The sequence below is a fragment of the Oncorhynchus gorbuscha genome, linkage group LG14, assembly GCF_021184085.1.
Source record: "Oncorhynchus gorbuscha isolate QuinsamMale2020 ecotype Even-year linkage group LG14, OgorEven_v1.0, whole genome shotgun sequence".
Lineage (NCBI taxonomy): Eukaryota > Metazoa > Chordata > Actinopteri > Salmoniformes > Salmonidae > Oncorhynchus > Oncorhynchus gorbuscha.
In genome coordinates this window covers 83,341,481-83,358,859 of record NC_060186.1, presented here as the reverse complement: position 1 = coordinate 83,358,859, position 17,379 = coordinate 83,341,481, and the positions used below count along the sequence as shown (strand labels likewise).

At 41.7% G+C, this 17,379-nt stretch overlaps 1 protein-coding gene across 1 annotated transcript in view; it reads left to right on the top strand.

Annotated features, from left to right (window-relative positions):
* The window catches only part of LOC123995754 (runt-related transcription factor 2-like), a 231,598-nt gene extending 228,810 nt beyond the window's left edge, over positions 1-2,788 (top strand). Inside the window, exon 7 of the mRNA XM_046299428.1 lies at positions 2,158-2,788. Coding sequence (XP_046155384.1) covers positions 2,158-2,633 — 476 coding nt within the window. The 3' untranslated portion in view covers positions 2,634-2,788. The remainder of the gene's footprint in view (positions 1-2,157) is intronic.
* Positions 2,789-17,379: the final 14,591 nt, after the last annotated feature.

Here is a 17,379-nt window from a genome sequence, read left to right as displayed (position 1 = left end):
AGAGAGAGAGAGAGAGAGACATTAACATACACACAGAGAGAGAGAGAGAGAGAGAGAGAGACATTAACACACACACAGAGAGAGAGAGAGAGAGAGAGAGAGAGAGAGAGACATTAACATACACACAGAGAGAGAGAGAGAGAGAGAGAGAGAGAGAGAGAGAGAGAGAGACATTAACATACACAGAGAGAGAGAGAGAGAGAGAGAGAGAGAGAGAGAGAGAGAGAGAGAGAGAGAGAGAGAGAGAGACATTAACATACACACACAGAGAGAGAGAGAGAGAGAGAGAGAGAGAGAGAGAGAGAGAGAGAGAGACAACATTAACACACACACAGAGAGAGAGAGAGACAACATTAACACACACACAGAGAGAGAGAGAGAGACATCAACACACACACCCATACAGAATACACACATACAGATTACACACACACATACAGATTACACACACACATACAGATTACACACGCACACACACCCATACAGAACACACACACACATACAGAGAGAGAGAGACATTAACATGCAGAGACTTGCGCACACACACACACACACACACATACAGACTACACACACACACCCATAAAAAACACACACACAAACACATACAGACTACACACACACACCCATAAAAACACACACACACACACATACAGACTACACACACACACCCATAAAAAACACACACACACACACACATACAGATTACACACACATACAGATTATTAAACATTATCTGAATGTCAGCTAATATTTTTTTGTGTTTTGGGAACCTATCTCTTGTCACATCCCCACAATGTTTCCATAACCAAAACAAAATGGAAATTTTAAAGAACATAAAAATGTGTTCCAGGAACGTTCTGGGTGTTTTTTGTGTTCCTAAAATAAACGTTGTATAATCATCTGCACACCTGGACAGCTTTTGTATTTTGGGGAAAATATCTTTTGTGATGATCCCACCAGATCACAACCTAATGAAACATTCTGGGAACCTTTACAAGAACAGACAAAATACGTTCGGGGGGAACATTCTTGCAACATCAGGCGGATGTTTTGTGCAAACATTGTATAATCATCATCAAGAATGGACAGTTTTTGAGTTATGAGAACATGTGACGCAACCGAACGAATGTTCCGGGAACTTTCACTGAAGTCATTTTGGTTTGCTGGGAAAACATGACTGTTCCATTGTGTTATTACATTCCCTGGAAACCTAATGAGAACGTTTGGGGAACGTTCTGTTGTAGTTGTTGTGCACAACATTTAAGGTGAACATTCCCAAGGATAATTCATTTAAAACATTTTTAAAAATTCTAACAATTGTTGTCAAAAAAACATTCTTTGAATATTTTGGGGATGTTATCATCCTAATATTATATAAAACCCTAACTAGAAAGTATTGGGTAATTTTAGCTAATGTTCTGGGAATGTTCCCAGTTTGCTGGGTTATGAGGTCAGTTTCTACAGCTTCACTCACATCTGACAAAGAAGACAAGCATTGTTGTTCAAAGATATTTGTTTTAAAATGTTAAAACTGAACACAGTGAGAACATGTTCAATAGCACCATTTAGGTTTGAAATTATACAATAAATAATATTAGCTCCCCAAAATAGATTGTAAAATAGATTTTCTTATCTTAATGGGACCACATTAATAGAAATCAATTGTTTTCTTTATGAAGGGACGATAAAGACAAATTAATAAAACTAATCTCTCTCTCTCTCTCTCTCTCTCTCTCTCTCTCTCTCTCTCTCTCTCTCACTCTTTCTCTCTCTCTCTCTCTCTCTCTCTCTCTCTCTCTCTCTCTCTCTCTCTCTCTCTCTCTCTCTCTCTCTCTCTCTCTCTCTCTCTCTCTCTCTCTCTCTCTCTCTCTCTCTCTCTCTCTCTCTCTCTCTCTCTCTCTCTCTCTCTCTCTCTCTCTCTCTCTCGCTCTCGCTCTCGCTCTCGCTCTCGCTCTCGCTCTCTCTCTCTCTCTCTCTCTCTCTCTCTCTCTCTCTCTCTCTCTCTCTCGCTCTCGCTCTCTCTCTCTCTCTCTCTCTCTCTCTCTCTCTCTCTCTCTCTCTCTCTCTCTCTCTCTCTCTCTCTCTCTCTCTCTCTGTCTCTGTCTCTCTCTCTCTCTCTCTCTCTCTCTCTCTCTCTCTCTCTCTGTTCATCAGACCTCAGTCCGTTCCCAGGCCAGTTTGATCGTCAGTTCCCGGGTCTCCCCTCTCTGACGGAGTCTCGTTTTTCCAGTCCCAGAATGCACTACCCCACCACCTTCACCTACACTCCTCCCGTCACCGCCGCCATGTCGCTAGGCTCCACCCACTACCACACCTACCTGCCCCCTCCCTACCCCGGTTCCGCCCAAAGTCAGAGTGGACCCTTCCAAACCAGCAGTACTCCCTATCTTTACTATGGAGCCTCATCTGGGTCGTACCAGTTCTCCATGGTTCCCGGGGGGGACCGCTCACCCTCCAGGATGGTTCCTCCCTGCACCAGCGCTTCCACCGGCAGCTCCCTGGCTAACCCTAACCTGCCCAGCCAAGGTGGTGAGGGGGTGGTGGAGGGGGATGGGAGTCACAGCAACTCCCCCACTGTACTCAACCCTGCTGGGGGGCGCATGGACGAAGCTGTCTGGAGACCCTACTGAGGAGGAGGAGTTGGAATAGATGAAGGAGGCGGAACACGAGGAGATAGAAGAAGAGGAGGAAGATGAGGAGAAGAGGAGGAAGAGGAGGATGAAGAGAAGGAGGAAAGTAGATGTGACAATGTAACTGATGTCATGGTTTTTAAAGCACAAATCCTTTTGAGAGGGGAGTTGTTGAGTTATGATGAATAAATATACTCTGAGATAAAATGACAAAAGGTACAAAGGGAATGACTAGTATGAACCTGTCTGGAGGAATGTGCTGTGGCCAGACAGACAGACACGACAAAGGGATCTCGTCTCTTCTCAGCATCAATGAGACACAAACATTAACAATAATGGTAGACTGCCGACCCCAGTGAAGACATTATAATACTAAAGTATTACCACATAGTAATCATAGTACTACAATACTACTATATAGTACTATACCATAGTACTATAATACTACTATACCATAGTGCTACAATACTACTATATAGTACTATACCATAGTGCTACAATATAGTACTATACCATAGTACTGCAATCCTACTATATAGTACTATACCATAGTACTACAATAGTACTATATCATAGTACTACAATACTATATAGTACTATACCATAGTACTACAATAATACTATATAGTACTATACCATAGTACTACACTACTACTATATAGTACTATATCATAGTACTACAATACTAATATATAGTACTATATCATAGTACTACACTACTACTATATAGTACTATACCATAGTACTACAATACTCCATCATCCACAGCCTACAAGACAATTATTCAGGCTATTTGTAGCAGACGGCTTGTTTTGGATTTCTATAAGGCTTTTATCTGAGCATGTTATGTACTAGGACTATATAACTGGACTATATAACAGGACTATATAACAGGACTATATAACAGGACTATATAACAGGACTATATAACAGGACTATATAACTATATAACAGGACTATATAACTATATAACAGGACTATATAACAGGACTATATAACTGGACTATATAACAGGACTATATAACAGGACTATGTAACAGGACTATATAACAGGACTATATAACAGGACTATATAACAGGACTATATAACAGGACTATATAACAGGACTATATAACAGGACTATATAACAGGACTATATAACAGGACTATATAACTATATAACAGGACTATATAACAGGACTATATAACAGGACTATATAACAGGACTATATAACAGGACTATATAAAAGGACTATATAACAGGACTATATAACTGGACTATATAACAGGACTATATAACAGGACTATATAACAGGACTATATAACAGGACTATATAACTATATAACAGGACTATATAACAGGACTATATAACTGGACTATATAACAGGACTATATAACTATATAACAGGACTATATAACAGGACTATATAACTATATAACAGGACTATATAACAGGACTATATAACAGGACTATATAACAGGACTATATAACTATATAACAGGACTATATAACAGGACTATATAACAGGACTATATAACAGGACTATGTAACAGGACTATATAACAGGACTATATAACAGGACTATATAACAGGACTATATAACAGGACTATATAACTATATAACAGGACTATATAACAGGACTATATAACAGGACTATATAACAGGACTATATAACAGGACTATATAACTGGACTATATAACAGGACTATATAACAGGACTATATAACAGGACTATATAACTATATAACAGGACTATATAACAGGACTATATAACTGGACTATATAACAGGACTATATAACAGGACTATATAACAGGACTATATAACAGGACTATATAACAGGACTATATAACAGGACTATATAACAGGACTATATAGCAGGACTATATAACTATATAACAGGACTATATAACAGGACTATATAACAGGACTATATAACTATATAACAGGACTATATAACTATATAACAGGACTATATAACAGGACTATATAACAGGACTATATAACAGGACTATATAACAGGACAATATAACAGGACTATATAACAGGACTATATAACAGGACTATATAACAGGACTATATAACAGGACTATATAACAGGACTATATAACTATATAACAGGACTATATAACAGGACTATATAACAGGACTATATAACAGGACTATATAACTATAAAAGCAGGACTATATAACTATATAACTGGACTATATAACAGGACTATATAACTATATAACAGGACTATATAACTATATAACTGGACTATATAACAGGACTATATAACTATATAACAGGACTATATAACTATATAACTGGACTATATAACTATATAACAGGACTATATAACTATATAACTGGACTATATAACTATATAACAGGACTATATAACTATATAACTGGACTATATAACAGGACTATATAACAGGACTATATAACAGGACTATATAACAGGACTATATAACAGGACTATATAACAGGACTATATAACTATATAACAGGACTATATAACAGGACTATATAACTATATAACAGGACTATATAACAGGACTATATAACAGGACTATATAACAGGACTATATAACAGGACTATATAACTATATAACAGGACTATATAACAGGACTATATAACAGGACTATATAACAGGACTATATAACAGGACTATATAACAGGACTATATAACTATATAACAGGACTATATAACAGGACTATATAACTATATAACAGGACTATATAACAGGACTATATAACAAGACTATATAACAGGACTATATAACAGGACTATATAACAGGACTATATAACAGGACTATATAACAGGACTATATAACAGGACTATATAACTATATAACAGGACTATATAACAGGACTATATAACAGGACTATATAACAGGACTATATAACAGGACTATATAACTATATAACAGGACTATATAACAGGACTATATAACAGGACTATATAACAGGACTATATAACTATATAACAGGACTATATAACAGGACTATATAACAGGACTATATAACTATATAACTGGACTATATAACAGGACTATATAACTGGACTATATAACAGGACTATATAACAGGACTATATAACTATATAACAGGACTATATAACAGTACTATATAACAGGACTATATAACAGGACTATATAACAGGACTATATAACAGGACTATATAACAGGACTATGTAACAGGACTATATAACATATATAACAGGACTATATAACAGGACTATATAACTATATAACAGGACTATATAACAGGACTATATAACAGGACTATATAACAGGACTATATAACAGGACTATATAACAGGACTATATAACTATATAACAGGACTATATAACTATATAACAGGACTATATAACTATATAACAGGACTATATAACTATATAACAGGACTATATAACAGGACTATATAACAGGACTATATAACTATATAACAGAACTATATAACAGGACTATATAACAGGACTATATAACAGGACTATATAACAGGACTATATAACAGGACTATATAACAGGACTATATAACTGGACTATATAACAGGACTATATAACAGGACTATATAACAGGACTATATAACAGGACTATATAACTATATAACAGGACTATATAACAGGACTATATAACAGGACTATATAACAGGACTATATAACAGGACTATATAACAGGACTATATAACTATATAACAGGACTATATAACAGGACTATATAACAGGACTATATAACAGGATTATATAACTGGACTATATAACTATATAACAGGACTATATAACAGGACTATATAACAGGACTATATAACTATATAACAGGACTATATAACTGGACTATATAACTATATAACAGGACTATATAACTGGACTATATAACAGGACTATATAACAGGACTATATAACTATATAACAGGACTATATAACAGTACTATATAACAGGACTATATAACAGGACTATATAACAGGACTATATAACAGGACTATATAACAGGACTATATAACAGGACTATATAACTATATAACAGGACTATATAACAGGACTATATAACAGGACTATATAACAGAACTATATAACAGGACTATATAACAGGACTATATAACAGGACAATATAACAGGACTATATAGCAGTACTATATAACTGGACTATATAACAGGACTATATAACAGGACTATATAACTGGACTATATAACAGGACTATATAACAGGACTATATAACTGGACTATATAACAGGACTATATAACTGGACTATATAACAGGACTACATGACAGAACATCACTGAGTAGCGAAAGAGGACAGGAATATTTATGCTACCATGGTGATGACAGTCACACACGTGTTACCATAGTGATGATGAGAGTCACATGTATGTTATTGTGTGGTGGTATGAACAGGAGTTTTAACTTATGAAGACATAAATGATGTAATGTATTTGTTAACTTGAGGGTAAAATCGTAATCTGAATATTTTTGATGCATGTGTTTGTACACTTTTCATTAGACCAAATCTGTCTGTCTTTTTCATTCAAAGATGTATATTTTTAACATGTTGTAAGTTTAGAGAATGAAAAAATAATTTTGCTCTGTAAAATAATAATGATTCTGTCTGAATGATGATATCCTTGTGCATACAGTAACTTCTTTAACTACCAGCGACATGCTAGTTAACCGAATAAAACACCGAGCTCTGACTTCACACGACAACAACATGTATCACGTCGTCTAACCAGCGACATGCTAGTTAACCGAATAAAACACCGAGCTCTGACTTCACACGACAACAACATGTATCACGTCGTCTAACCAGCGACATGCTAGTTAACCGAATAAAACACAGAGCTCTGACTTCACACGACATCAACATGTATCACGCCGTCTAACCAGCGACATGCTAGTTAACCGAATAAAACACCGAGCTCTGACTTCACACGACATCAACATGTATCACGCCGTCTAACCAGCGACATGCTAGTTAACCGAATAAAACACCGAGCTCTGACTTCACACGACATCAACATGTATCACGTCGTCTAACCAGCGACATGCTAGTTAACCGAATAAAACACCGACTTCACACGACAACAACATGTATCACGTCATCTAACCAGCGACATGCTAGTTAACCGAATAAAACACAGACTTCACACGACAACAACATGTATCACGTCGTCTAACCAACGACATGCTAGTTAACCGAATAAAACACAGAGCTCTGACTTCACACGACAACAACATGTATCACGTCGTCTAACCAGTGACATGCTAGTTAACCGAATAAAACACCGACTTCACACGACAACAACATGTATCACGTCATCTAACCAGCGACATGCTAGTTAACCGAATAAAACACAGAGCTCTGACTTCACACGACAACAACATGTATCACGTCGTCTAACCAGCGACATGCTAGTTAACCGAATAAAACACCGAGCTCTGACTTCACACGACAACAACATGTATCACGTCGTCTAACCAGTGACATGCTAGTTAACCGAATAAAACACCGACTTCACACGACAACAACATGTATCACGTCATCTAACCAGCGACATGCTAGTTAACCGAATAAAACACCGACTTCACACGACAACAACATGTATCACGTCATCTAACCAGCGACATGCTAGTTAACCGAATAAAACACAGAGCTCTGACTTCACACGACATCAACATGTATCACGCCGTCTAACCAGTGACATGCTAGTTAACCGAATAAAACACAGAGCTCTGACTTCACACGACAACAACATGTATCACGCCGTCTAACCAACGACATGCTAGTTAACCGAATAAAACACAGAGCTCTGACTTCACACGACATCAACATGTATCACGCCGTCTAACCAACGACATGCTAGTTAACCGAATAAAACACAGAGCTCTGACTTCACACGACATCAACATGTATCACGCCGTCTAACCAACGACAACTTGTTACTTCAATCAGGAACGTACATTTTTGTCTCATTGAAACGGTTCAAATCTCCGGAGCCGACAAGGTGAAAAATCTGTCTCAGTGCCCTTGAGCAAGACACTTAACCCTAATTGCTACAGAGGCACTTTACAATGGTGACCCTGGTCCTGAGCCCACCAACTGTGCTTGTCAGGGGGATTTGGGATATCACATTTTCATTACACTTGAGTGTAAGCACCCCCAAAATTATTATTATTATTATTATACAAAAGCAATATTTATAGTTACTTACACAGATACACAGGTACACAGATACACAGATACACAGGTACACAGATAACCAGGTACACAGATACACAGATAATAAGGTACACAGGTACACAGATACACAGATAACCAGGTACACAGATACACAGATACACAGATAACCAGGTACACAGATACACAGATACACAGATAACCAGGTACACAGATACACAGATAACCAGGTACACAGATACACAGATACACAGATAACCAGGTACACAGATACACAGATACACAGGTACACAGATACACAGGTACACAGATACACAGGTACACAGATACACAGGTACACAGATACACAGGTACACAGGTACACAGATACACAGGTACACAGGTACACAGATACACAGGTACACAGGTACACAGATACACAGGTACACAGGTACACAGATACACAGGTACACAGGTACACAGGTAGGCCAAAGATCAAGATGGTTGTGCCAGGCCTTTTTGGTGTCTACAACACACGGTACTGTATGGTGTAGCTGGTCAGCATGAACACCTCATCCTGACTGGATTCACACTCAGTTCAATATGAGTCACATACATACACTATCTATATTAACAATCACACACACTATCTATATTAACAATCACACACACTATCTATATTAACAATCACATACACACTATCTATATTAACAATCACATACACACTATCTATATTAACAATCACACACACACTCTCTATATTAACAATCACACACACTATCTACATTAACAATCACACACACTATCTATATTAACAATCACATACACACTATCTATATTAACAATCACATACACACTCTCTATATTAACAATCACATACACACTATCTATATTAACAATCACACACACACTCTCTATATTAACAATCACATACACACTATCTATATTAACAATCACATACACACTCTCTATATTAACAATCACATACACACTATCTATATTAACAATCACACACACACTCTCTATATTAACAATCACACACACTATCTACATTAACAATCACACACACTATCTATATTAACAATCACATACACACTATCTATAGTAACAATCACATACACACTCTCTATATTAACAATCACATACACACTCTCTATATTAACAATCACACATAGGGTTGCAAACCTGAGGTAGCTTTTCCAAAATTCCCCGGTTTTCCAGAAATGCAGATTGAAAGATTGGGACAGAATTCCCATCATACAGTATGTTCACTCCTGTGAGAATTACAAGGACTTGGTGTTCAGCATCTGGTGTGATGTGCTGCAGAGGACTTTCTGAACTAGTATCTTGGTGTCTAACACTTAAAAGTACAACAGTAAAATATATATTTTTTTTCTTTCATTTATTAATTAATTTATAATCCTCCAACTGTTGTTCAAAAATATTATTATTTTTATTTGTTTTTAAGTCTGGATCAAAAGGTAGCCTAGTGGTTAGAGTGTAGAGGCGGCAGGGTAGCATAGTGGTTAGAGTGTAGAGGTGGCAGGGTAGCATAGTGGTTAGAGTGTAGAGGTGGCAGGGTAGCCTAGTGGTTAGAGTGTAGAGGAGGCAGGTAGCCTAGTGGTTAGAGTGTAGAGGGGGCAGGGTAGCCTAGTGGTTAGAGTGTAGAGGAGGCAGGTAGCCTAGTGGTTAGAGTGTAGAGGAGGCAGGGTAGCCTAGTGGTTAGAGTGTAGAGGAGGTAGGTAGCCTAGTGGTTAGAGTGTAGAGGCGGCAGGGTAGCCTAGTGGTTAGAGTGTAGAGGTGGCAGGGTAGCCTAGTGGTTAGAGTGTAGAGGTGGCAGCGTAGCCTAGTGGTTAGAGTGTAGAGGTGGCAGGGTAGCCTAGTGGTTAGAGTGTAGAGGAGGCAGGTAGCCTAGTGGTTAGAGTGTAGAGGGGGCAGGGTAGCCTAGTGGTTAGAGTGTAGAGGAGGCAGGTAGCCTAGTGGTTAGAGTGTAGAGGAGGCAGGGTAGCCTAGTGGTTAGAGTGTAGAGGAGGTAGGTAGCCTAGTGGTTAGAGTGTAGAGGCGGCAGGGTAGCCTAGTGGTTAGAGTGTAGAGGAGGCAGGGTAGCCTAGTGGTTAGAGTGTAGAGGGGGCAGGTAGCCTAGTGGTTAGAGTGTAGAGGTGGCAGGTAGCCTAGTGGTTAGAGTGTAGAGGTGGCAGCGTAGCCTAGTGGTTAGAGTGTAGAGTGTCCCTAATTACACCCTATTCCCTATGTAGTCACTACTTTGGACCAGTGCCCCCCCCACCCTCAGAACAGCCTCAATCTGTCAGGGTCATGGACTCTACAGGGTTTAGAAAGCGTTTCTATCATGGACATGGACAGAGGTGTTCCTAATGTTTTGTACACTCAGTGTATGGTCTATATAAGGAATAGGCAGCCGGTAGTAATGTTCTGTTCAGAGGGAAAGGAAGGAACGCAGGGTGGAAGATCTGAAAGCCGAGAGAAACATGGAAACACACACACACACACACACACACACACACCCTCACACACACACACACACACTCTCTCACACACACACACACACACACACACACACACACACACACACACACACACACACACACACACACACACACACACACACACACACACACACACACACACACACACACACACACACACACACACACTCTCTCTCTCTCACATGCAGCCCAACCTCCGGGTTAGGAGTTGGACCCTGGAACTGACTTCAGTACTGAAAGTCTAAAAGACAAAACAACCTTTTCATTTGAACTCCAAATATCAGATGTCGTTTCCATCCAGACTTTGAACAAGGGCATTGTTGAACAATATTACTTGTAATTGAACCTATGATTGTTGTTCTGTTTTGTTTCCTCTGAGTATCTGACCAGACAACATGTCTCTCTCTCAGCAGGCTGAGTCCCATATGGTCCCTTATTCCCTATCTAGTGCACTACTTTAGACCAGCCAAATGGCAGCCTACTCCCTATCTAGTGCACTACTTTAGACCAGCCAAATGGCAGCCTACTCCCTATCTAGTGCCCTACTTTAGACCAGCCAAATGGCACCCTATTCCATATATAGTGCACTACTTTAGACCAGAGCCCATAGGGAAATGGACTATGTACAGAATGTTTATTACAACACAACAACCAATGACATAAAGTCATTCATCCTCCCTCAGACCCTAACCCTTACCTCTGACCCTGACCCTAACCCTTCCCTCTGACCCTGACCCTTACCTCTGACCCTGACCCTAACCCTTCCCTCTGACCCTGACCCTAACCCTTCCCTCTGACCCTGACCCTAACACTTCCCTCTGACCGTAACTCTTCCCTCTGACCCTGACCCTAACCCTTCCCTCTGACCCTAACCCTTCCCTCTGACCATAACCCTTCCCTCTGACCCTGACCCTTCCCTCTGACCCTAACACTTCCCTCTGACCCTAACCCTTCCCTCTGACCCTAACCCTTCCCTCTGACCCTAACCCTTACCTCTGACCCTAACCCTTCCCTCTGACCCTAACCCTTCCCTCTGACCCTAACCCTTCCCTCTGACCCTAACCCTTCCCTCTGACCCTAACCCTTCCCTCTGACCCTAACCCTTCCCTCTGACCCTAACCCTTCCCTCTGACCCTAACCCTTCCCTCTGACCCTAACCCTTCCCTCTGACCCTAACCCTTACCTCTGACCCTAACCCTTCCCTCTGACCCTAACCCTTCCCTCTGACCCTGACCCTAACCCTTCCCTCTGACCCTATCCCTAACCCTTCCCTCTGACCCTAACCCTTCCCTCTGACCCTGACCCTAACCCTTCCCTCTGACCCTAACCCTTCCCTCTGACCCTAACCCTTCCCTCTGACCCTAACCCTTCCCTCTGACCCTAACCCTTCCCTCTGACCCTAACCCTTCCCTCTAACCCTAACCCTAACCCTAACCCTAACCCTAACCCTCTGACCCTAACCCTTCCCTCTGACCCTAACCCTTCCCTCTGACCCTAACCCTTCCCTCTGACCCTAACCCTTCCCTCTGACCCTAACCCTTCCCTCTGACCCTAACCCTAACCCTTCCCTCTGACCCTAACCCTAACCCTTCCCTCTGACCCTAACCCCAACCCTTCCCTCTAACCCTAACCCTTCCCTCTGACCCTAACCCTTCCCTCTGACCCTAACCCTTCCCTTTGACCCTAACCCTTCCCTCTGACCCCAACCCTTCCCTCTGACCCTAACCCTTACCTCTGACCCTAACCCTTCCCTCTGACCCTAACCCTTCCCTCTGACCCAAACCCTTCCCTCTGACCCTAACCCTTCCCTCAGACCCTAACCCTTCCCTCTGACCCTAACTCTTCCCTCTGACCCTAACCCTTCCCTCTGACCCTAACCCTAACCCTTCCCTCTGACCCTAACCCTTCCCTCTGACCCTAACCCTTCCCTCTGACCCTAACCCTTCCCTCTGACCCCAACCCTTCGTTCTGTTACGCTTTGTGTTTCTTCGTTGTCTTTTGGTTTTACAACAAAAGGTCAAACGGTAGCTACTTCCCTGTATAAACAACATGCTGACCAGATTATTATGTGATAATGATTCGCTGATTTTTCTGTCCACATGTTTACATCATGTGTTTTTGTGTTGTCTATGTTCTGTCACCTCTCTCACCAGGCCACGTCAGGTGGAATGGTGTTAGAGGCTTTAGAGACTTTCAGAAAGATCTCTCACCTCCTCTGCTCTCCTCTGTAGTTGACTGGTCTCCTCTGGTCTCTGTAGTTGACTGGTCTCCTCTGGTCTCCTCTGTAGTTGACTGGTCTCCTCTGGTCTCCTCTGTAGTTGACTGGTCTCCTCTGTAGTTGACTGGTCTCCTCTGGTCTCTGTAGTTGACTGGTCTCCTCTGGTCTCCTCTGTAGTTGACTGGTCTCCTCTGGTCTCCTCTGTAGTTGACTGGTCTCCTCTGTAGGTGACTGGTCTCCTCTGGTCTCTGTAGTTGACTGGTCTCCTCTGGTCTCCTCTGTAGTTGACTGGTCTCCTCTGGTCTCCTCTGTAGTTGACTGGTCTCCTCTGTAGGTGACTGGTCTCCTTTGGTCTCTGTAGTTGACTGGTCTCCTCTGGTCTCCTCTGTAGTTGACTGGTCTCCTCTGGTCTCCTCTGTAGTTGACTGGTCTCCTATGTAGTTGACTGGTCTCCTCTGTAGTTGACTGGTCTCCTCTGGTCTCCTCTGTAGTTGACTGGTCTCCTCTGTAGTTGACTGGTCTCCTCTGTAGTTGACTGGTCTCCTCTGGTCTCCTCTGTAGTTGACTGGTCTCCTCTGTAGTTGACTGGTCTCCTCTGTAGTTGACTGGTCTCCACTGGTCTCCTCTGTAGTTGACTGGTCTCCTCTGGTCTCTGTAGTTGACTGGTCTCCTCTGGTCTCCTCTGTAGTTGACTGGTCTCCTCTGTAGTTGACTGGTCTCCTCTGTAGTTGACTGGTCTCCTCTGTAGTTGACTGGTCTCCTCTGGTCTCCTCTGTAGTTCACTGGTCTCCTCTGTAGTTGACTGGTCTCCTCTGGTCTCCTCTGTAGTTGACTGGTCTCCTCTGGTCTCTGTAGTTGACTGGTCTCCTCTGTAGTTGACTGGTCTCCTCTGTAGTTGACTGGTCTCCTCTGGTCTCCTCTGTAGTTGAATGGTCTCCTCTGGTCTCCTCTGTAGTTGACTGGTCTCCTCTGGTCTCCTCTGTAGTTGACTGGTCTCCTCTGTAGTTGACTGGTCTCCTCTGGTCTCTGTAGTTGACTGGTCTCTTCTGTAGTTGACTGGGGACCAGACTGGTATCCAGGCTAACAGACTGACACACAGGCTAACAGACTGACACCCAGGCTAACAGACTGGTATCCAGGCTAACAGACTGACACCCAGGCTAACAGCATATATTATTATATTATTATTATATTAACAGATTCCAGGCTAACAGACTGACACACAGGCTAACAGACTTAACAGATTCCATAACAGACTTAACAGAGCTGGTACCCAGGCTAACAGACTGGTACCCAGGCTAACAGACTGACACCCAGGCTAACAGACTGGTACCCAGGCTAACAGACTGACTCACAGGCTAACATACTGACTCCCAGGCTAACAGACTGGTACCCAGGCTAACAGACTGACTCCCAGGCTAACAGACTGACTCCCAGGCTAACAGACTGGTACCCAGGCTAACAGACTGACTCCCAGGCTAACAGACTGGTACCAAGGCTAACAGACTGGTACCCAGGCTAACAGACTGACTCCCAGGCTAACAGACTGGTACCCAGGCTAACAGACTGGTACCCAGGCTAACAGACTGACTCCCAGGCTAACAGACTGGTACCCAGGCTAACAGACTGACTCCCAGGCTAACAGACTGGTACCCAGGCTAACAGACTGACTCCCAGGCTAACAGACTGGTACCAAGGCTAACAGACTGGTCCCCAGGTTAACAGACTGGTACCCAGGCTAACAGACTGGTACCCAGGCTAACAGACTGGTACCCAGGCTAACAGACTGGTCCCCAGGTTAACAGACTGGTACCCAGGCTAACAGACTGGTACCCAGGCTGACAGACTGGTACCCAGGCTAACAGACTGGTCCCCAGGCTAACAGACTGGTACCCAGGCTAACAGACTGGTATCCAGGCTAACAGACTGACTCCCAGGCTAACAGACTGACATCAAGGCTGACAGACTGGTACCCAGGCTAACAGACTGACACCAAGGCTGACAGACTGGTACCCAGGCTAACAGACTGACACCCAGGCTAACAGACTGACACCCAGGCTAACAGACTGACATCCAGGCTAACAGACTGACAAACAGGCTAACAGACTGACATCCAGGCTAACAGACTGACAAACAGGCTAACAGACTGGCATCCAGGCTAACAGACTGTCATCCAGGCTAACAGACTGTCATCCAGGCTAGTAACTCCTCTTTCAGAAATTCAACAGATGAGCAATACTGCTCTCTGCTGGAAAGAAGAGTGAACTGCAGTGTAATCATCATAGCGGCCACTAGGGGGTGATGGTACTCCATCAACACAATTCCCAATCTATCTATCTATCTATCTATCTATCTATCTATCTATCTATCTATCTATCTATCTATCTATCTATCTATCTATCTATGAGTATATCCTCCTCTCTCTCTCTCCATCCCACTTCTCCCCCTCTCTTTCCCTCCTCTCTCTCTCCTTCTCTCCCATCTCTCTCCTTCCCACCTCTATCTCTCCTTCCCTCCTCTCTCTCTCCATCCCTCCTCTCTCTCTCCTTCCCACCTCTACCTCTCTCCTTCACTCCTCTCTCTCCTTCTCTCCCCTCTCTCTCCTTCCCTCCTCTCCCTCTCTCCTTCCCTCCTCTCAATTCAATTCAATTCAAGGGCTTTATTGGCATGGGAAACATGTGTTAACATTGCCAAAGCAAGTGAGGTAGACAACATACAAAGTGAATATATAAAGTGAAAAACAACAAAAATTAACAGTAAACATCAGCGGTCATTCAAATAATACACATACAGAAGTTTAAAAACAGTAAAGACATTACAAATGTCATATTATATATATATATATACAATGTACAAATAGTTAAAGGACACAAGATAAAATGAATAAGCATAAATATGGGTTGTATTTACAATGGTGTTTGTTCTTCACTGGTTGCCCTTTTCTCGTGGCAACAGGTCACAAATCTTGCTGCTGTGATGGCACACTGTGGAATTTCACCCAGTAGATATGGGAGTTTTTCAAAATTAGATTTGTTTTCGAATTCTAGATTTGTTAATTATTTTTCTTTGTTAAGTAATTATGTGCTTGTTTTCTCATGATTTGGTTGGGTCTAATTGTGTTGCTGTCCTGGGCTCTGTAGGGTGTGTTTGTGTTTGTGAACAGAGCCCCAGGGAACAGCTTGCTTAGGGGACTCTTCTCCAGGTTCATCTCTCTGTAGGTGATGACTTTGTTATGGAAGGTTTGGGAATCGCTTCCTTTTGGAGAATCCAGGTCGTCTTTAACAGTTGATTCTAAGATCTGTATTTGATCATGTTTTTGCTGTTTGTTGTTATAGAGCCAAAAAGACCAGAGAAGTGGTTTATCCAGACATCTCCATGTTGGATAGAAAACTCTTCCTGTTGTTGTTTGTTTAGTGTTTTCCAATGTTCCCAGAAGTGGTTGGAGTCTATGGATTCTTCAATTGCATTGAGCTGATTTCTGACGTGCTGTTCCTTCTTTTTCCGTAGTGTATTTCTGTATTGTTTTAGTGATTCACCATAATGAAGGCGTAGACTCAGGTTTTCTGGGTCTCTGTCTTTTTGGTTGGATAGTTTTTCACATTCTTCATCAAACCATTTGTCATTGTTGTTATTTTTCTAAGGTTGTCTGTTTAACATGTTTAATTTGATAGGGAAGCTGAGAGGTCAAAGAAACTGTTTAGGTTTTCTACTGACATGTTTATGGCATGTTTCCACCATCACCAGAGGGCGGCAGAGACCGTCCTAGAGACATTAACCACACTCAGGTTGTCATGGTTACACCTGTCACCAGAGGACAGCAGAGACCGTCCTAGAGACATTAACCACACTCAGGTTGTCATGGTTACACCTGTCACCAGAGGACGGCAGAGACC